This window comes from Salvelinus namaycush, chromosome 21, assembly GCF_016432855.1.
Source record: "Salvelinus namaycush isolate Seneca chromosome 21, SaNama_1.0, whole genome shotgun sequence".
Lineage (NCBI taxonomy): Eukaryota > Metazoa > Chordata > Actinopteri > Salmoniformes > Salmonidae > Salvelinus > Salvelinus namaycush.
Genome location: NC_052327.1, coordinates 15713048 through 15736495, shown reverse-complemented (window position 1 = coordinate 15736495; position 23448 = coordinate 15713048). Strand labels below are relative to the sequence as shown.

General features: G+C 40.6%; 1 protein-coding gene across 2 annotated transcripts in view; it reads right to left on the bottom strand.

The window, feature by feature from the left end:
- The window catches only part of LOC120066625 (metabotropic glutamate receptor 8-like), a 230704-nt gene that overhangs the window by 1659 nt on the left and 205597 nt on the right, over positions 1-23448 (bottom strand). For both annotated transcript variants that reach the window (XM_039018051.1, XM_039018052.1), the window contains exons 7-9: positions 16703-16842; positions 15356-16291; positions 2140-2386 (exon numbers count right to left, since the gene is read on the bottom strand). In XM_039018051.1, coding sequence (XP_038873979.1) covers positions 2140-2386; positions 15356-16291; positions 16703-16842 — 1323 coding nt within the window. The remainder of the gene's footprint in view (positions 1-2139; positions 2387-15355; positions 16292-16702; positions 16843-23448) is intronic.

The following is a 23448-nucleotide window of genomic DNA, read 5'->3' as shown; positions in this document are numbered from 1 at the left end:
TGTATGCTCTCGTTGGCTGGCCCTCGCTTCATATTCGTCACCAAATCCATTGGCTCCAGATCATGTATAAGTCTTTGCTAGGTAAAGCCCCGCCTTATCTCAGCTCACTGGTCACCATAGCAGCACCCCCCGTAGCACGTGCTCCAGCAGGTATATTTCACTGGTCACCCCCAAAGCCAATTCCTCCTTTGGCCGCCTCTCCTTCCAGTTCTCTGCTGACAATGACCGGAACGAATTGCAAAAATCACTGAAGCTGGAGACTCATATCTCCCTCACTAACTTAAAGCATCAGCTGTCAGAGCAGCTCACAGATCATTGCAACTGTACATAGCCCATCTGTAAATAGCCCATCCAACTACTTACCTCATCCCCATATTGTTATTTTTTTTTTTGCTCCTTTGCACCCCAGTATCTCGACTTGCACATTTATCTTCTGCACACCTTTCACTCTAGTGTTAATTTCTAAATTGTAATTACTTCGCCACTACGGCCTATTTATTGCCTTACCTCCCTAATCTTACCTCATTTGCACACACTGTATATAGATTTGTTCAATTGTGTTATTGACTGTACGTTTGTTAATTCCATATGTAACTCCATGTGTGTTGTTGTTTGTGTTGCACTGCTTTGCTTTATCTTGGCCAGGTCGCAGTTGTAAATGAGAACGTGTTCTCAACTGGTCTACATGTTTAAGTAAAGGTGAAATAAAAAATACAAATAAAATAAAAAGTGGGCACAGAAGGTGTTTAGTTTGTCCGGAAGCGTGACGTCGGTATCCGTGACGTGGCTGTTTTTGTTTTTGTAGTCCGTGATTTCCTGTAGACCCTGCCACATACGTCTCATGTCTGAGCCGTTGAATTGCGACTCCACCTTGTCCCTGTACCAGCATTTCGCTTGTTTGATTGCCTTGCGGAGCGAATAACTACACTGTTAATATTCAGCCATATATCCAGACCTCTTTCCATTGTTAAATGCGGTGGATTGTGCTTTCAGTTTTACGCGAATGCCGCCACCTATCCACGGTTTATGGTTAGCATTTGATTGTAAGGAATTCTAGGTCAGGTGAGCAGCCTTGAGTTCCTTTATGTTGTTAATCATAAAGCATACAACCCCTCCCTTCCTCTTCCCAGAGAGGTGTTTATCTCTGTCGGCGCAATGCACGGAGAAGCCCGATGGCTGAACCGATTCCGACAACCTATCCCGAGAGAGCCATGTTTCCATGAAACAGAGAATGTTACAATCTCTGATGTCTCTCTGGAAGGCAACCTACGCTTCGAATTTTGTCTACCTTGTTGTTAAGAGACTGGACATTGGCGAGTTGTATACTCGGGAGCGGAGATCGATGTGCCCATTTTCTAAACCTGACCAGGAGACCGCTCCGTCTGCCCCTTCTGTGTTGCCGTTGTTTTCGCTCAGCTGCTGGGATTAGATTCATTGTCCTGGGTGGTGGTCCGGAGAGAGGATCTGCTTCGGGAAAGTCGTATTCCTGGTCGTAATGTTGGTAGGTTGACGTTGCTCTTATATCCAATAGTTCTTCCCAGCTGTATGTAATAAGACTTAAGATTTCCTTGGGTAACATTGTAAGAAATAATACATTAAAAAAACAAAATACTGCATAGTTTCCTAAGAACGCGAAGCGAGGAAACCATCTCTGTCGGCGCCATCTCACCTCAGCACCTTAGCGGTTCAGTGAAATGAGAAGCTGACGAGATATGAATTGAAGCAAAGTTTTAGATTTCAAACTGTGCAGTCAGCACAATCATGATAAGTAAACAACAGGATGCTTGCCTGTATGAAACTTCTGCTAACGGAATCTGAAAGGGCTTTGAAGTCTAAATCTGGTTGATGAACAGTTATGCATAATCTGTTCTCAGGTGTCTTTTTAAACTATCTGAGATGAGAGCATACAAATTTATTTTCTACAAGCTGATTTCATCAACAATATTTCAGATACTATAGATATAGCTGAGGAACTGTGGTTGATTTTACTGTATTTTACTGTAAAATGTATGTAGAAAGCCTGTTGCCTGTGGTTGTACCTAACATAAGCTATACCCCCCACAAAAATAAACTTATAGGTGAAAATGGTGGCTTTGGTATAATATGTTACGAAGTGAGGGATCAGGTCTTTATACTCACTACTGGCATCCATGCCCTCGCAGATTTCTGTCTTCACCTCTCCGTTGGGTCGCTCGGAGGCCAGCTGGGACAGCTTGCTGGTCATGGTGGCGACGGTGACGATAGCCTTGAAGGTGCGCTTGCGCTTGGGAACATTCTGCTCTGGGTGGAAGATGATTATGTAGACCTTGGGCATGTAGAGCATCCCCAGAGAGACGGAGGCGCTCAGGCTGAGGGAGATGGTCAGCGTGGCTGTCTGGATGTACATCTGACGAGAGACAGATTGAGAGAAAGAAGGAGAGATCAGTCAATGAGTCTGAGATGCTTCAAAGAGAGTCCTGGGGAGAGAAACATTTGTGATCCCTGACACAACAGACTTAGAAAAAAGTGTTCCAAAAGGGTTATTTGGCTGTCCCCGTATAACTCTTTTTGGATCCATGTAGAATCCTCTTTGGAAAGGGCTCTAAACGGAACCTCAAAAGGTTCTACCTGGAACCAAAAAGGGTTTTTCAAAAGGGTTCTCCTATGAGGACAGCCAAAGAACCCTTTTAGATTCTAGATAGAAAAAAGGTGCTAAGAGCAGCTTGAATTTATTTGTATTTGGCAATTGCTTTTTTCTGAGGACATAATAGTGAGGTCTATTGAGCGTACTGGGATCAAACTCAAAACACCAGTACACAACCTAGTTGCTGTTCACTTGTCATGCACATTGTGTTCCAACCTAGTATCACAGATTGTGAAATATATATAAATTACTTATTGGAAATTTGTGACAGGCAAACAAACTTTTTTTTGTGTGTGCAGTACACGACATTGTATTCAGTGCATTTCAATTCCAGATAAAAAGAGTAGGTTACTTAAGCCCTTATGCCAGAGGTTGGTCGGGAAGAAATGGGTGGGAATATAATGCAACCTTCTATCAACCCAAACATTGCGTATTTGAATCACATCCTGGACAACATTAGCATTTTAGCTAATTGGCAACTTTGCAACAACTTGCTACTTTTTAACTACTTACCTAGCTAACCCTCACCCTAACCTAACCCTTTTACTACTTAGATAGCATGTTACCTAACCATAACCCCTAAACCTAATCCCTAACCCCTAACCTCACCCCTAGTTTAGCTACCTAGCTAGCCTAGCTAGCCTACCTAGCTAGCCAGTAGCCACCTAGCTAGCCTAGCTAATGTTAGCCACTTAGCTAACATAGCTCAAATTAGCCACAACAAATTGGAATTTGTGTAATGTACATGAATACGTTATGAAGAATTAAAATCGTGTAATACATACGAAATGCGTTTTGAAGAAAATAGTGTAATAAACACAAAAAAAGTGTGCCTGTCACAAATTTCCAATAAGTAATTTGTGTCTATTTCACAATAATCTGTGATAGTGTGTTCACATGGAACATTCAAACTTGCAGTACACTATTCAGGTTTCTTATAACCACTTAAATCAAACCCATCCAACCACTGACAACCCAGATGAGGTACCCCGACCGCATGTACACAATTCTACTCTTCTCCCACCTGTTGAACTTAACCAAGCATTACAAGCTCATGTTTCATTGACTTATTTCCAATGTTACAGTACACCCCCAAGAGGCTGAGAGAAAATAACCGCTTATGCGAACACATCTGCACACATGCCAAACACTCCGGTTCCTGCTTAGACACCACCTGAGTAGTCATAGCAACAGCATTTAGAAAATTCAACAAAACTAATGGCACTCTCATTGAGCAGTAAACTGACAGTGAGAATTCTCAGAGGGTTTTTGCTCAGCCATATCTGTACATTTAGTGTGGTAGAGAATGAAGAGGAACTGGCAACAGGTGGCACATCTCGCTTGAGTCTGAACATCTCCACAGTGGAAGCCATTCCATCACACATCAAGGTATCATTCTGAAAATGTATGGTAGACATTCAAGCATAAAGCCATTTAGAGGGCCTCTAGACAAACATCTAGGAATGATTTATATTGTGAGAACAAAGCTTATATTACACACTCTCTGTCGGGCGTAGATTTCAAGGTCAGCCATATCGGTGCACAAACATGAAGCCACTTACATAGGTGATATTATTATCCTGTGGCTCAAACCCCTTAAGGTTATCTTACAGGACCAGTGCAGTCAAAAACACAATTTACCTGTGTTGTATTTATCTTTCCACATTATGAGGTTGGAATAATGAAATTGTGAAAATTATGATAATGCCCTTTTAGTGTTAGAGTTGTTTGAAAAGACCGCCTGAAATGTCAGCCTTTTTTTTGTGGGATGGAGTTTCTAAATTAGTTAAAGAGAGTTTCAATAAGACCAATAAGAAACCTCTCTGCCATTAATAGCTAGTTTTCAGTTTCCCCCACCCACTCAGAACATTTCAATTGAAATAATCACAGTAAGGTACTTCATTGATACCCAGAAATGATTTGATATTGAGATAAATACAACTACATTGGACCTTTAAGTTAATCTTTTGACTGCAGAGTGTTTTCCAGTGGTTCTCCAGTTGGGGCTGGTGGCAAGTCCTAGTTTGAACCAGTTCAGCAGCTTCTTTAGATCTATAATAAGAGTGATGGGATCCGCTTCAAAAGGCACGAACTGAGGAACAATCACCTTCAGTTTTAGGTCAGCCAGGAATCTGGGGCATGAAGCTCAGTGACATTTATCACCTGAACCTGCTGAGGTGGCTATTGCAGAGATAGGAGAGAATGACTAATAAACACATCACAAGCACATGGTCATATGCACACTGTTTGGAATAGTAGTGGGGGGGTTAGCAGGAGTCTAATTGAATGTACAGGTAGGTAGAGATATGCACTGAACAAAAATATAAATGCAACATGTAAGTTGATGTTCCCATGTTTCATGAGCTGAAATAAAGGTTTCCCGAAATGTTCCATACACACAAAAAGCTTATTTCTCTAAAGGTTTGTGAACAAATTTGTTTACATCCCTCTTTGTGAGCATTTCTCCTTTTCCAAGATAATCCGTCCACTTGAAAGGTGTGGCATATCAAGATTAAGTAAAGTCCACCACAGCTGTTGAATATTAATTTCTCTACCATAAGCCGCATTCAATGTCATTTCAGAGAATTTGGCAGTACGCCCAACCGGCTTCACAACCACAGACCACGTGTACCCACTCCACCCCAGGACCTCAACATTCTGCTTTTTCACCTGCGGGATCGTCTGAGACCAGCCTCACGGACAGCTGATGAAACTCTGGGTTTGTACCACTGAAGAATTTCAGAAACCGTCTCAGTGAAGTTCATCTGCAGCTCGTCTTCCTGACCAGGGTCTTGGCCTGATTGCAGTTCGGCGTCATAACCGACTTTATTGGGCAAATGTTCACCTTCAATGGCACACTGGAGAAGTCTGCTATTCACGGATGAATCCCGGTTTCAACTGTACCAGGCAGATGGCAGACAGTGTGTACGGCATCATGTGGGTGAGCAGTTTGCTGATGTTAACATTGTGAACAGAGTGCCCCATGGTGGTGGTGGGGTTATGGTATGGGCAGGCATATCCTAGGGACAATGAACAAAATTGTATTTTATCGATGGCAATTTGAATGCACAGAGATACCATGACGAGCTCCTGAAGCCCACTGTCATGCCATTCATCCGCTGGCATCACCTCATGTTTCAGCATGATAATACACAGCCCCATGTCGCAAGGATCTGTAGACAATTCCTGGAAGCTGAAAATGTCCCAGTTCTTCCCTGGCCTGCATACTCATCAGACATGTCACACATTGAGCATTTTTGGGATGCTCTGGATCGACGTGTACGACAGCATGTTCCAGTTCCTGACAATATCCAGCAACTTCGCACAGCCATTGAAGAGGAGTGGGACAACATTCCACAGGCCACAATCAACAGCCGATTCAACTCTATGGAAAGGAGATGTGTTTTGCTGCATGAGGCAAATGGTGGTCACACCAGATACTGACTGGTTTTCTGATCCACGCCTCTTCCTTTTTTTAGGTATCTGTGACCAACAGATGCATATCTGTATTCCAAGTCATGTGAAATCCATAGACAAGGGCCTAATTTATTTATTTCAATTGACTGATTTACTTATGAACTGTAACTAAGTAAAATCTTTGAAATTGCTGCATGTTGCGTTTATATTTTTGTTCAGTTTGGTATGAGGATGAGATTTGCTTTTGTCATTACACTAGACTTAAGTCTTCTGCTGTAAAAAAACATTATGTTTTTTATCTTCCCTATCATAATCTATCAAAGTCTATACCTCTTAAATTCCAAAAAACAGTTTAAAAAAACCACGACTCCATCCAACCATCTTTAACTCTTAGATAATTAAGATATGTGAAATATTTCTAAAATATATATATTTTATTTAATACATTTTAAATACATTCTAACATATATTACAGAATATATTGAAATTGTATAACAAAATGTATATGACAAAATATGTACATTTCCTCAGAAAATGTATTTAATTCATTTTGAATAATATAAATCAATATATTTGGTGACTATATATATAATATGTATTTTGAAATGTTTTGCAAAATATTAAATAATATTTCGATTTAAATACAACATAAGACAATCTCGCATGACAATACATCTCCTGGGAATCCAAAAAGCACTACAACAAAGCCACATCCTCAACAAGCCACGGCTCCAAGTCTTCCAATAGGCTGCCGAAGCTACGATATATTTAGCCAAAATGCATTTCTATTGTACTTCAAACATACCAAAAGCATAACAATATTGAATATTAATGCTCCAGATATCTCAACTAGTCTAAAGAAGGCCAGTTTTATTGCTTCTTTAATCAGAACACAGTTTTCAGCTGTGCTAACATAATTGCAAAATGGTTTTCTAATGATCAATTCGCTAACACAACGTGCCATTGGAACACAGGAGTGATGGTTGCTGATAATGGGCCTCTGTACGCCCATTCCAATGACTGGAACGTACTACAAAAATCTCTGAAACTGGAAACACTTATCTCCCTCACTAGCTTTAAGCAGCTCACAGATAACTGCACCTGTACATAGCCCATCTATAATTTAGCCCAAACAACTACCTCTTCCCCTACTGTATTTATTTATTTTGCTCCTTTGCACCCCCATTATTTATATTTCTACTTTGCACATTCTTCCACTGCAAATCTACCATTCCAGTGTTTTACTTGCTATATTGTATTTACTTCGCCACCATGGCCTTTTTTGCCTTTACCTCCCTTATCTCAACTCATTTGCTCACATTGTATATAGACCTATTTTTCTACTGTATTATTGACTGTATGTTTGTTTTACTCCATGTGTAACTCTGTGTTGTTGCATGTGTCGAACTGCTTTGCTTTATCTTGGCCAGGTCGCAATTGTAAATGAGAACTTGTTCTCAACTTGCCTACCTGGTTAAATAAAGGTGAAATAAAGGTGAAATAAATAAAAATGTAGATATTCCATTAAAAATCTGCCGTTTCCAGCTACAATAGTCATTTACAACATTAACAATGTCTACACTATTATTCTGATCAATTTGATGTTATTTTAATGAACAAACAAAAAAATATTTTTCTTTCAAAAACAAGGAAATGTCTAAGTGACCCCAAACTTTTGAACGGTAGTGTATATTTTTACCGCTTGAGATGGGATAACTTGTTTTTTATGAAGTTGAACATGTGCTTTTTAAGACAGAATGTAAAAATTAGGTGAGATCAAAAGCATCACAATTTAAATTATAGCTAACTATTAAAGTTTTGGCTTGTTGGCCTAACAAAAATACCTCCACTGTTCAATACTTAATCCTTAAGAGTCTATTGAAGCACCCCGGCGGATGTCTAATTATCATAATAAAACAATACTCCATCAAAATCAGTTTAAGCTAGAGATATCTGTATTTTTTTGCATGTGTTGCATCTAAAGCCAACAAACACATCCGTCTATGTCGGCCTTCCGCATCTGCTGTGGAAGGTGGTCAAGCACAGCAGTGTTTGTCAGACCATGAGATATCCGGAAAATTGGTCTTCTCACGAAAACGTCTATGATAAACTAATATAAAAACGAATATACAAACTAATATATACAGAAGTGTGGAGGTAGTTTGTGCCAACAAAAAATGGGTGTAAATATGTGTAAAAAACAAAAATATTTCTTCAGCTTTCTTATATCTCCTAGATATAGGAAAGAGACTTCAAAACCTTATTCCTTATGATTTGTCTTTTAACTGCCTGTTTTGCCATTTATGAATGTGTTATTCAATGTGCCAAATTCAATATTTCAATATTTGTATTTGATCAAATCATTTTTAAATATGTTTTTTGATACCTACAGGGGTCCTAAAAAATCTAAATCAAGTAGCTAAATTATCCTTGGTATGACCATCTTAAAACAATTCCATATGTTAACTTAGTAGACCCCCCCCCCCCCATTATGTAGCAACATTTTAAATTGTGTTTTTTACATTGGATCTAAGTAGAGACTTAGAGCTAGAAAATGGTATATCATACACTGCAGTTGGGGAACAATGGGAAAGTAATTCTGCTTTGAAAGTTGATAAACTTGTAACCTCACTTTTGAGAAAATGGCCTTTGAATGTTTTGGTACCTACTGTAGAGCTCTTTTTTTGTCTACACCCATTCAGCATCATTCACACCCTCGTAAGCTTTAGCCCCACCCATCTCTTTGCATGTGAGGCCATGTACTAAACAACCAAAGATTTCAAGACCAAAGGCTGGTTTATACTACCGGTGTGTTCGTAAATTTAATCTGGAGTGCCAGAGTATGGTCTGTGCGTTTGTAAACTCAGAGCGTTGTTAGATTGTCCGTTTATAATTTCATAGCGTTTCGCACACGGAGCGTTCAGAGCGCACACTGGAAGCTCTGGAAGAGGAGTAGGGTTCATCCGAGCGTTCTGACCTAACAACAGCAGTCAAGCACCCAAGCTACCTGGCTAACATTGGCTAACTTGCTAGCTACTTCCAAACACAAATGAGAGAACAGCTCACTGACCATTTTACTTGCCCTAGCAGAGCTGGTTAGGATGTTTTTATGTTATCCAGAGCGTTGGTGACTGCAACTGTGCTGCTGGCAACAATTTAATTACTTTTTTTTGGCAACGTTTACTGACACTGGCCATATTCAACGGGCGTTGAGCGTTGAAACTTTACTTTCAGCCCCCAAAAAGTTGAAACTTTACTTTCAGCCAACGTGCTCTTTCTAACAAGTTTGTGGACAAAATGCAAGGAATACTAATGCCAAACATGATAGTTTATGATTAAATTATCATATTTAGCACATTGTCAATTCAATAATAATGGGTTTGTTGGTTCAGTATCATGCTCAACCAAACCCAGTAGCTTGGTGGTTAGATTGCCCGCCCTGAGAATGGGTGTTCGAATGGTCGAGTCGTACCAAAGATTCTAAAACTGGAACTCGATGTCTTTCTGCCTGGCACTAAGCATTAAGAAGATGGATTGGGTGTAAGGCCCTGCGACAGATTAGCGTTCTGTCCAGGGTGTGTACTTGTACATCAAGCTGCGTCAATGCTACAGAATCAGGAGATAGGCTCTTGCCCTATGGACCCTTCTGGCTCGGACAAGGCTTACTTGTCCAAAGGTTATTTACTCATGTAAATGCCATCTCTGCACACTGGTGACATTTATAACAACTTACTTCTGATTAAAAAAAACTCATAATGTTATGGAAATTGGGATGAGGAAATTAAGGAACTGAGAAAAATCATGCCGTCTGAAAGACCATGTTAATTAAATGTTAAATGGAAAAGAATTAGCCATGGCCGGCTCTAGCCTTTTGGGGTCCCTAAGCTAGATTTGGTTGGGAGAGGGGCCCCCCTCTCATCAGCGGAGAAAAAATGTATGTTTTAAAGTTTATTTCCAGCAATTCTACACATTTTGCCATGGGGCGAAGAGAACATTTTGCAATTTTATAATACCTTTCATGCAATTCTACTCATTTTTCTATGGGGCAGAGACAATTTTGCAATTTATAACACATTTCATGCAAAGAGATCATTCTAGAAGTTTTAAAGTGACTTTCCTGCAATTCTACCCATTTTTTCAATGGTTGGAGAGATTTTGTTGGCTGTTTTACAGCAAATTTTCTGTGATTCTACACATTCTTCCATGACTTATGCCATGTTGGGGCGGCAGGGTAGCCTAGTGTGGGGCTAGTAACCGAAAGGTTGCAAGTTTGAATCCCTGAGCTGACAAGGTACAAATCTGTCGTTCTGCCCCTGAACAAGGCAGTTCCGAGGCTGTCATTGAAAATAAGAATTTGTTCTTAACTGACTTGCCTAGTTAAATAAAGGTAAAAATAAAATGTTAATGATATCTGAGTGAGAGTGACTATTAAAATCTATGGGGGCCCCCTGGAGGTCAGGGCTCGTGCCCGGTCAGTATTTGGTAGTGATTACTACAAGTTTAGATAACTGGCTAGATTAACTTGCAATCTAAAAATTGTTAGCTGACATGGCTAATCAAGTGACAAGAGAAAAACTGCACAACCAAATTTAGAACGTGCACCTTGTGTATTCTACCATTCTAACTCTCAATATTAGACCGTGACTCCCCCTTGTCGGGGAGCCCTAAGCGACCGCTTATGTCGCTTATGCCTGGAGTCAAGTCAAGGTTTCCCAAACTCGGTCCTCGAGCCTCCCATGGGTGCAGGTTTTGGTATGAGCCCTAGCACTACACAGCTGATTCATCATCAAGCTTTGATTATTTTAATCAACTGTGTAGTGCTAGGGCAAAAACTAAAACGTGCAAAACGTGCAACCCTGGGAGCCCCCAGGACAGAGTTTAGGAAACCCTGGCCTAAGACATACACACAATGCAATGCATAAATTATGTGTATGAAAGTAATGCTAGTGTGACGATAAATGCACCCCTTACAACATGTGAATATGGAAATTGAGGCTTCAGTATAAACTCAAACCAAAATGATCATATGAGGGATTAACAACCGGTAGGGTGCAACCATAAAACCATTAGTGGGTGCAAAAATGACAAATACTAGACAGTTGGCAATCTCAGCAAGGGAATGTGCACAAGCCCCACACAAGTGTATTACCTTTGTGATGAGAGTGGAAATAAGAAGCATCTGTTTCTAAAATGACAGAGCTGGGGCATTTATCCAGCTATTAAACAGCTTGCTCTGATCAATGTGGAAGACTGTTAAATAGTGGAGTGATGGTCATGTGCTATATCAGAATGATTTTATATTTTCTCCAGGGACACCATTCACACATGTGTTCTTCCTATGAACATTAAGCCATGTGTGACAGTAAATAACAATTTGAATAGGATTTATTTTATTTTATTTGATATGATTTATTTGATACACTGTCCCGAGGGAGCACCCTTGGGACAGTGTAATCTATGTGGCATTGACTAAACATTTTCTGAAATATGAATAGGCTACAATGCGTTGATCCCCCTTTTTTACTATTCCACAATTAAAGGGTTTGATGTGTGTGGTGTTTTCAGTCCTCTAAGAAAGTGATGCCGGTGGAGGGGATTTTTCAAGGGCCAGTTAGGCAAGTCATTCTCTAAAGATTAATAACGTACAGTATGATGGATTCTGGGATCTGACTCCTAGACTTGGAATAGTGTTAATTAGCAGGTATCCTATTGAAATATTGAGTGCTATCGTCTAGAGCAGGTGTGGGCAACTCCAGTCCTCGAGGGCCTGATTGGTGTCACACTTTTATTCCATCCCTGGCAAACACAGCTGATTCATCAAATGCATTCTAAACTGAATATCATGATTAGGTGATTATTGGAGTCAGGTGTGTTAGCTGGGGCTGGGGCAAATCTGTGACACCAATCAGGCCCTCGAGGACTGGAATTGCCCACCCCTGATCTAGAGGGTCTACACCAGAAGTTAATGGTTATCTGTAGGAGGAATGTACTATGTTAGAGGCAATTAAGCTTGGAATGTACTGAGTGCAGGGAAGACGATCACATGTTGTCAGGCACTGATAAGGGTGGAGAGCTGTGGATTAGTGAGGAAGAGCGTCGAGGTCAGGTCAGGTCACCTTAAGGGAGAAGGAAAAGTTTGTAGCCTGTATCACTTAACTTCCTGCCTAGTAATAAAGATGAAATGTTTAGAGCAGGGCTGCCCAACCCTCTTCCTGGAGATCTACAGTCCTGTGGATTTTCAGTCCAACTCTAATTTAACACACCTGATTCTACTAATTAGCTGCTCAACAAGACCTTAACTAGCTGAATCAGATATGCTAAATCAGGGTTGGACTGAAAACCTACAGGACAGTAGATATCCAGGAAGAGGGTTGGGCAGCCCTGGTTTAGAGAGGAGGAAACTCCACCCAAAGTGGGGTATTTAAACTACTACTGGTGTGAATATGTATTTTGTCTCATGCAGCTGTTTTAACCCAATGGGTGAATAAACTTGGTTTAAGCTTTACTAATCGTCCGTGAATCTAAAACGTAAAACCCAAGACTGTGTAAGACCTGGACATGTATTGTTGAGGCAAAATCATGAACTAGCAATCTATTGGTAAGTGGTGAGTTTCATACATCCTGTCCAGAGCGAGGATGTACAAGATGCTAGTAATGGAAACAAAGTATCAGAACGGGTGATATTTCATTCATAAGTAGACTTACAATTGAATTCAGAATTATTCTGGACATACAACAGAATTCCAGTCATTCATTGATTTTATATATTCGTCACCAAACCCACTGGCTCCAGGTCATCTATAAGTCTTTGCTAGGTAACACTCCGCCTTATCTCAGCTCACTGGTCACCATAGCAACACCCACACGTGCACGCGCTCCAGCAGATATATTTCACTGGTCATCCCCAATGCCAACACTTTGGCCACCTTTCCTTCCAGTTCTCTACTGCCAATGACTGGAACGAATTGCAAGAAAATCACCTTAGTTGAAGACTTATATCTCCCTCACTAACTTCAAGCATCGGCTGTCAGAGCAGCTTACCGATTGCTGCAGCTGTACACAGCCCATCTGTAAATAGCCCATCCAACCAACTACCTACCTCATCCCCATATTTGTCTTTTTCTGCTCTTTTGCACACCAGTATTTCAACTTGCACATCCTCATCTGCACATCTATCACTCCAGTGCTAATTGGTAAATTGTAATTACTTCACCATTATGGCCTATTTATTACCTTACCTCCTTACTTAATTTGCACACACTGTATACAGATTTTCTATTGTGTTATTGACTGTACGTTGGTTTATCCCATGTGTAACTGTGTTGTTGTTTTTGTCGCACTGCTTTGCTTTATCTTGCTTTATAAATGCTATCTGCTTTATAAATAAATAAAACATGTGTACCCCTATAAGTTTATGCACTGTATCATGCTATTAGCATACGTTTACACTACATATAGGTGGGATTGGTGCATCAATTCCTAAAGGGGTGACAAAAAGGTAAATATCTTTAGCCATAGCTGTGTTTCTTATTTCAGAGCTAAGCAGACACAACATATCACTCTGAATAATACACAAGATCAACGTGTTTCTCATAGTCTCAGTAAACAACCCAGTCTTTGTTCACCACAGATTAGAAACAATTCCCTCTAGCTTGAAAAAACAACAACATTGACATATAATACTGGGTCAATATAAGAGACTAGCACCATATTTTAGACTACAGACTGCAACCAGCTCTACCAATAAAGATACAAAAATGATGGGGTATAATCACCATCTGGCAAAACAGTTATAGGGAATGCTTACAGATCTAAGACTTTAAAAATTCTAACTAGTTTTCATTATTTGGTCCCCAGTGAGTTGCTCTGATGGAGTATAGTCTATAAAATAAGCTTACCATTGAACAGTAAGGCAATGAACAGTAACGATTATAAACCATTTGTATCTTACATTAAATTGGAACAATATTACACAAATTGATTAGGACTACGTATGGCTTGGCTAGTAAGGACTTTCTATAACGCAATCATAGTTATCAATATTTGTGACCTATGTAAGCCAATGTTCAGCTATCAAATGCCTGGCCACATCTACTCAAAGCCAAGCTGTCATTTACTATACTTGTTTCACGCCATCCAAAAACTGTAACGAAGTGAGAAGAGATTCCTAATGTACCAGAACTGTACTAATGAGATCTGGTCCAAAAATTGTGGGGGAAGAAAACAAAGCCTTTCTTCGGTAAACCAGATACTCAACTCAGGGTCTCAATTTAATAGACTGAAGCAGCTTCCAGTAGAAAACTTAAATGGAAAAATCACTCTTTGAATTCATCCAGACTATATACTGCAGCCTATGAAATCATTTGAAATTGTCCAGTATGCTGCAGTACTTGGACCAATTGAACGATTTGTATTGCCATGGGATTCGCTAGATCATTATGTGTGGTATGACACTGACTGAAAATGTACATTGCAATCCCATGGGAAGATAAAATAGGCAATATGAAGATTGAGGTAGAGGTTCCTCAGCTTATTCACAGATACCATGCTTTCCAAGTGTGACTTATGACCTATGTACTTCCCGGAAAATCATATGCAGAATTCTAAAGGTGAAAATAGTTGAGAACAACCATATCATTAGCAATTTAATTTCACATGTCATTACATTGCCAAAATTCAGTGCAGAGAACTGAAGTGATGGTTCTTAATTAAGTTGATTGGCTAGTAAACAGCAGGGGTCAAAATAATTACTCACCTTAAAGGGTGATAAAACACAACACCGACAACAGACTGTGTCCATTGCCTACCACCTCTATCACCAAAGAGCCTCTGAGGTTCACAACATATTAACCAAATGAGGGATGAATTCCGCACAATGGATTACTGACATTTACACTGTAGACAACACATGTTTGTGTTCCCATTAGTCATAGAACTGATGAGGATTACAACTGTCTGATGACAAGCCAAACCTCACACCTGAGCCAGCACGTAATATCATAGACCACATCTGTGCATGAGTAAGCCATCAATTTCTGTCCAATCAAGAGCTAAGAACCCTCACCAGCTCCTGGCTCAACAGCAAATAGCCTCACTACAGCAAGGATCTCTCGGTAAAAGAGTTGAAAATAATAATATTCAGCTTTACATTTTATCAGATTGCATCTTATTCACTTGTGTAAGAGGTGGAGGCGCCAGTCAATGCATACAGAATAAGATGAACAGCATATCTGACTGTGTTACATAGCCTTGACATATGGGCCTACAGTTGATGTAGGTGTATCAAATACAATCACACAATCAAAACACACTCACCCTTTCTGCTGACTGTGCCGTCCCAAAGAAGATAGGTATAAAAGCTAACCAAATTATACAGGTTGTATACATAGTAAATCCAATAGGCTTAGCCTCGTTGAAGGTCTCTGGCACTCCCCTGGTCTTGATGGCGTAAACAGTGCATGTGACCATCAAGAGAATACTGTATCCAAGCGAGCAGATGAGTGAGAGGTCCGAGATGTCACACTTGAGCACCCCACGGGCGTTCTCAGGGTCCTGCGTGCGCTGCTCGCCATAGTCCACCACCATGTGTGGCGGGTCGGTGGCAAACCACACAAAAACACCCAGTAACTGAACTGAGATCAGGCTGAAGGTAATGACCAGCTGGGAGGCCGGGGAGATGAACCGCGGTGCAGTCACAGCCTTCTTGCCCTGCTCGAAGATGCGGTGGATGCGGTTTGTTTTGGTAAGCAAAGCAGCGTAGCTGAAGCACATACCCAGGCCCAGGAAGATGCGCCTGATGGAGCAAACGGCAACGTCAGGGGCTGCGATCATAGGGAAGGTGATAGCATAGCACAGAAAGATACCCGTGAGCAAAACATAGCTCATCTCCCGGCCCGAGGCTCGGACAATGGGTGTGTCGTGGTAGCGCACAAAGGTGACGATGACGAAGGTGGTAACCAGAATGCCCAGGACAGAGATGAAGACTGGCACCACTGCCCAGGGTGAGTGCCACTCCAGCTTGATGATGGGGATAGGTTGGCACCCAGTGTGGTTCTGGTCGGGTCGTTGCTCATATGGGCACAGCTCGCAAATTAACTCACTGGCCTGGAAGTGGTAGCCCTCACAGCGCTCGCAGTGCCAGCAACATGGTACTCCCTTCACCACCTTCTTTCTCTCACCCATCTTGCAGGGCAGGCTGCACACAGAGGCGGGCACAGAGGGGTCTCCACTGGTCCACTGCATGGCATCCATCTGAGTGGGGCAGAACATGTGTTACATTGATCTTAAAAATGGGCAAGAACTAAAAGAAGATGACTCATTAACATTGACATAATTTATCAACATCATCATCATCAGTTGGTAGTGCAATGCCAGGCTTGTGGGTTCGACTCCCATGGGGGACCAGTATGACAAAAATGTAAAAGTACGTAAATGTGTGCACTCACTACAGTAAGTCGCTCTGGATAAGAGCGTCTGCTAAATTACATTTTTTAAAACATTTCAAATCTTATTTTTTCAACGTTGGCAAATAAGTTAAATTGATTGTTTGATAGGTATTGTGGAAAATGAGTCCCCATGGATGTTAATGTGATTTATTAACAAGTAACATTATTAAGACTTGCGTACAATAACAAGACAAAGCAGTTACCCATTCGTCCTTACATTTAGGTGTAGCTGGTCGGTCCAGTGGCCGATGACCTTGTACTCTGCTGTTGACCTCTTGTTGATCTGGTACTGAAAGATATCGTAGCGTCCTGGAGCATCGCCATTCTCATTAAATGTGACAGGAGTCCCAGCACTTCCTGTAAAACAGGAAACACTTAACATTACTGAAAAATATACATACATTTAGAGAAAATATTACTGAAACAATGAACTTGGCTGGTGGTGCTGTCACAACATAAAGTATCTTCAGTGTTAACCCATGGGTATGGTATCTAAAAAAATAAATAATATGAAGACAAAATGTTCTGTGACAAAACAGATGGAGAATGCACTGCCATTCTAATATGTAAGTATCTCTCAAGGTTGTTTATCAGTGTACTTGTCAAAGATACAGCCAACCAAATGGATTATCTGTCATTAATTGACTACAATCTACACTGCCAAGTTCCAAATTCCTTTCAAGTTGCTATCTTGTCTCTCAGATGACCTTCTTACAGTAACATGTCTCACATACCACCTTGGGTCCTTAAAACCTGCAAAATCCAACACAGTTGGGAAGGAAGAGGAGAGCATTATTAAAAATATGCATCTCAGGAAAGCCATGTATTGTTACATTTGCAAGAGAGAAGTTGAGACGATTGGGCCTGAAGTAAAGAGATGTGACACGTCTCCAAAACAGCACCCACAGCTCTGTGCAGATGTTTCGCTTCCTGTGTCTGTCTATGATAAATTAATCCATTCACACACTTTGCCGCTGCACACACCTATCACCCACTTTCCTTTGTGCAGCGGCTTGGCAGAGAGAAGCAAATTAAACAGGAAAAATATCTCTGATTGTTTGGCCATGCATAGCACATCTAGCCACAAGTCTGAGTTGCAAAGAAAAAGCCATATCTCAGACTGGCCAATAAAAAGAAAAGATTAAGATGGGCAAAAGAACACAGACACTGGACAGAGGAATTCTGCCTAGAAGGCCAGCATCCCGGAGTCGCCTCCTCACTGTTGATGTTGAGACTGGTGTTTTGCTTGTACTATTTAATGAAGCTGCCAGTTGAGGACTTGTGAGACGTCCGTTTCTCAAACTAGACACTCTAACATACTTGTCCTCTTGCTCAGTTTTTCACCGGGGCCTCCCACTCCTCTTTCTATTCTGGTTAGAGCCAGTTTGCGCTGTTCTGTGAAGGGAGTAGTACACAGCGTTGTACGAGATCTTCAGTTTCTTGGCAATTTCTCGCATGGAATAGCCTTCATTTCTCAGAACAAGAATAGACTGACGAGTTCCAGAAGAAAGTTATTTCTTTCTGGCCATTTTTTGCCTGTAATCGAACACACAGATGCTGATGCTCCAGATACTCAACTAGTCAAAAGAAGGGCAGTTTTATTGCTTCTTTAATCAGGACAATAGTTTTCAGCTGTGATAACATAATTGCAAAAGGGTTTTCAAATTCTTTTAAAATGATAAACCTGGATTAGCTAACGCAACGTGCCAGTGGAACACAGGAGTGATGGTTGCTGATAATGGGCCTCTGTACGCCTATGTACATATTCCATAAAAAAATCTGCTGTTTCCAGCTACAATAGTCATTTACAACATTAGCAATGTCTACACTGTATTTCTGATCAATTTGGTGCTATTTTAATGGAAATTGATTTTTGCTTTTTTTTTCAAAAACAAGGACATTTCTAAGTGACATGTACATTGACTTTAGCTGACTGATTAACCAGCAACAATTAGCTTGCCTTGTGTATCACTGCAATTGACATGATATACATTCATATATAAAGTTAATCAATATCTCGCACTAATGAGATCTGACTGTGCATTGTCCCATGGGTTCAAGTGGTGTTGCAGAATGGAACCACCGTGACTTAAACAATGACTCATAATGTCCCGTTAAAAAAAAACAGCAGGCATCCTCATTCCTAACTCTTCTGCACTGCAATCAGCCCCTTGACTATAACTTGAACAAATGTGACTACATTTCTTTATAGGGCGACTCTGGGGCTCTTTACATCGATGATTAGGTGGTTGGGCGATGCGTTGATTGAACCAATCCCAGACATAATCACAGGTTGACCCACACTCAAGCCTCCAATTACCCACGCAACCTCAAGTAGATTCCTTTAGAAACTAAATCCAGAGCAACAGCATATTGTAATAAAAGAGCAGATACCCTCTGTAATTTATGATTAGTGGGTGGGCGCACGTTTTGATTATATCCAAGCCCTACTTTCTACAACATGAATAAATGCATGGAAAATCGCATCTGCACAGCGATGAATCACCGCACCATCCTCGGGATCCAGATCCCCCAAGCAAAATCTGGTTGATAATCCCAAAATATTTCTCGATATGATGATGGCACGGGCAACCTGGTGCTATATTTGAGTATTTAGTATTTATTAGGATCCTATTAGCTGCTGCCAAGGCAGCCCCTACTCTTCCTGGGGTCCAAACAGGAACAAAACATCACAACAAAACAATAGTCAACATCATAAATAAAACAATACATCACACAAGACATTGTGCACTATAAAAATGTACACTGCTCTACCATTACAAATGTACGATATAAAATGTACAATATTACAACAATACAATATTACAATGTCCGTGTTAATTTATGTTGCTTTTTTATTAGGTTTTACAGCTAGCTTGAGTTACCTGATGTGGAAGAGAGTTCCATGTGGTCATGGCTCTATGTAGTACTGTGCGTTTTCCCACCCTCTGTTCTGGACTTAGGGACTATGAAGAGACCCCTGGTGGCATGTCTTGCGGGGTACGTATTGGTGTCTGAGCTGTGTGTTAGCTGTTTGAACAGACAGTTCTGTGCTTTACTTTGAGCCAGGAGAGATTGACATGCATGTTCTTGATAGTAGCCCTCTGTGTACATTTAAGGGCCAGCCATGCAGCTCTGTTCTGGGCCAACCGTAAAATGCTTATGTCCTTCTTTGCAGCACTTGACCATCCATATAACTGGGCAGTAGTCCAGGTATGATAAAACTACAATCTTAGAAAAAAGGGTTCTTTGGGGTTCTATTTAGAACCTTTTGGTACTTTGGATGAGATTAAATAGCATTTTACTAAAAAAAGTTATATATACAGTACCTAAAGAACCTTGAGAGTTCTATACCTACCCCAGTGTCTAATGGGGAATCGATTTTAGAAAAAAAACAGCTAATAAAGCTAACTCAGTCACATCAAACTCTGAAATGACAGCTAACATTCCCTTTTAATTTGTTACAGCTGTTTTACATTTATATTAATTGAATTATATAATAACACCATTAGCTCTCTATGGCAGGGGGATGATCAAATTCCTATTTTGCAACATTGTTGCCAAGGTCTGAATGGCAAACAGCAAGGTTCATACAAACCTGTGCTGTTGCAAAGTAAATGTTTGCTAGAAGCAAGAGGAAATAATGTGTTTAATAAAAGCATTCACTCTGGCTATCTACTCCGATTTCAGAGCACTCTCGTCTGAGTGTGCAAGAGCGCAGAAAAACTGACGAATTTACGAAGGCTCAACACCAGTTGAATATGACCGGTGTCAGTAAACGTTGGCAAAAACACTTTATTAAATTGTTGCCAGCAGCAGTTATAGTCACCAACGCTCTGGATAACATGAAACAGCCTATCCAGCTCTGGTAGGGTGAGTAAAATGGTCAGAGTGAGGTGTTCTCTCATTTGTGTCTGGAAGTAGCTAGCAAGCTAGCCAACATTAGCCAGTTAGCTTGGGTGCTTGACTGCCGTTGTGAAGCCAGAACGCTCGGACCAACCCCACTCCTCAGCCAGAGCATCCAGTGAACGCTCCGAGAGCGAAACACTCTGAATTTAAGAACTGACAATCTGACAACGCTCTGAATTTACAAATGCCCAGAGGGCGCTCTCTGGCACTCCAGATTGAATTTGACGAATGCACCCTTAGATAAAAATAACCTTTTGTTCAATTCCAAATGTAACTGCCATTCCGAGTCAAAAAACTACTGCCATTCCAGCATTAAGATGCATGATGGTGGTTGAACCAACTTGCAAGTAGCCTACCAATAAGCACATTATTTTTCAATGTATTAAGGTAAGGAAAGTTGATGAATTAATTCAAATATATGAAGCCAAAGTCATATGAAAAAGTGCAGGCTAGATAAAAACTATTTAAACATTATTCGAATTTGAGCACGTTTGTAAGCTAGCTAGGCTAAAGCTAGGCTCTTTTTTTGCCACTTTACTAGCTAGCCAGCCAACTCTTTCAAATAATATTTTTTTTATTATGGGATATGCCAAATAGATCTACAGGCCCAGCCTAACATTGGCAATTAGCTAATTGTTACTTTTATTTCAGTATTTCAGTGTGTAGTCAATTGAGGGGACTATGTTTAATGAAGCCATAGAAGACTGTTGCTGACTGAGAGGAGGTATGTATTAATTATTTAGAATAAATTATGTATGATAAGTCTTGGTGATTCAATAGCCTAGTTAATCATTACATTACTTTTAACACACTATCTCTGATTTGCTCAGTCTGGCTGTAAACCCAGAAGTATTAGAGGCAGAGGATCTCTCTTTTGGCTGCTGCTGACAGCAACTTCATGTAAGTTGTTATTTTTTCATTTAACCTTTATTTAACTAGATCTTCTACATCATAATAATTATGTCTGCATAATATTTTGTTTAAATTGTCAGATTAACTCTTGCTTATTTCTAATGGTTTTGCTCCTTTTTTTGTTCTTCTCTGGAACCAGTCAGGCAACAACCCATACTGTACAGGAGGTAGGTAGCCCAGTGGCTAAGGAGTTGGACCTGAGGCAGGAGCAGTACCTGTGGTCAAAAGGTGGCCGGTTTAAATCCCGGGCCGGCCGCTGGAAAAAACGTGGTAATTGATCTGACAACTGGAGGGCTGCTGGATTTACATCCTCAAAACATTCCCCTACCTTTGGACCCTTGAGCAAGGCCCTTATACCCACAACATGCTCTCCATCCAGGATTGCTGCACTGCAGCTTGAACCTGTGCTCGTCTCAACTGTATGTGTGAGGTCTGCTGTTTGGGTGGGTTGAGAACGGAGCAGAAGCCACATTTTTGTTGTTCGCTGTAACTAATGTACACAGTTGTATTGTAAAGAAGTCAGCAAGAGTAGACGTGCGTCATCATTCAAACGAACAGATGCCTACCTGGCCACCAGTGCGCATTTCCAATGACAGAAAATTCAAAAAACTATGCTTAGTATTGTTTTGTCCATTATTTAATTGTTTATTATGTTATATTCTTAACAAAAAATATTACTATTCAATAGTAGTGGCCATAATTCATAGATGGCACCATGCAAAGTTCTACATGGAACCATTTTAGTTCAATGAAGAAGAACCTCTAGGGTTCTGATCAAAGAACCCTACGAAAGGGTTCTATATATAACTTTTAGGGGTTCCATATATGAAGCAAGCGATTGAACTCTTTTTGGTTCTATAAGGAATCTTTTTTTCTAAGAATGTAGGACGTGTCTGGTTGATTGTGATGTCAAGAAAGCAGAGCAGCGCTTTATCACGGACAGACCTCTCCCCAACTTAACAACCGTTGTATCAATATGTTTCTTGATATCAGTCTTGATGATTGGAAACAAGCCCCAGTCACACTGAGATAACAAAGCTACAGCAGAATGAATGTCAGACACTTTTTCATGGGACCGGAATAGTGCTCTCAAGTGTGATCTCAGGTCCTCCAGGTAATGCCTGATCCCTGTTGACAGACTGAACCTTGACATCTGAAAAAAAAAAATTGAAAACACAAAAACTGTGTTCTCAGCGCTGGTATGAGAATGATAGGCCTATGGATGATAGTGGATGACAAAAGAGTGAGGGATCCGCACATTGCTCTAATTCTTCTAAATAGTTTTTTTTATTGCTAACGTAAAACATGTTGGTATACATTGCATACAGTATCTTTGCATTTAGCATGGATGAAAATGTGTGCACCTCTCTTTCAGTGAGTTTGAACGAAAACTAGCCAATGCATAAATCTCAAGGTAGACCTACTGGGGTGGCAACAGCAGTGTTGGAGAATGAGGGGATATGAATAGAGAAGCATGTGGAGGCGGCACAGAAATAATGTGAAATACTGCAAGGACTCTTTGTCTCGCACACACACACACTTTACCTATCTCTTCAAATTGCTGTCACAGCCATGGGTAATTGTTAAGCTAAGACTAGTGATAAGTGATTTACAGGCCACATACAAGAGTTTTATGTTCAAGATCAACCTTGGTGTGGACCTTGAATTCAGCAACTCGTCACACTCCAGAATGCTAAAAGCTTGACTTTATGCCAGGGTGGAAGGTAGCCTAGAGGTTAGAGAGGCGAGGCAGCAACCTAAGGTTTGCCAGTTTGAATACTGGGTCAGACAGGAAATATCTGGTGGGAATTGAGCTGGCAACCGGAGGGCTGCTGGTATCAAATCCTAGATGCCATGGCCTGCTGTTGTGCCCTTGAGCAAGGCACTTAACCCCCCCACAACAACTGGGATAAAGTGCAAGTCAAATTTTGGTTGGACCTTATCTGAATAAAGTGATTTTAATCTTAATCTAAGGCTAAGAAGAAGAGCTTTTGTAAAAGGAATGCGTTGACAGATGACACTGAACTGTAGGTGGGCTTGATGATCTGTAAAAAAATAAAATAACACATACATACTGTGAAGGGAATACTGTGTTGCTTCATAAATGGGTTATTGTTACAAGGCCTTTCAAAACCATGGCAA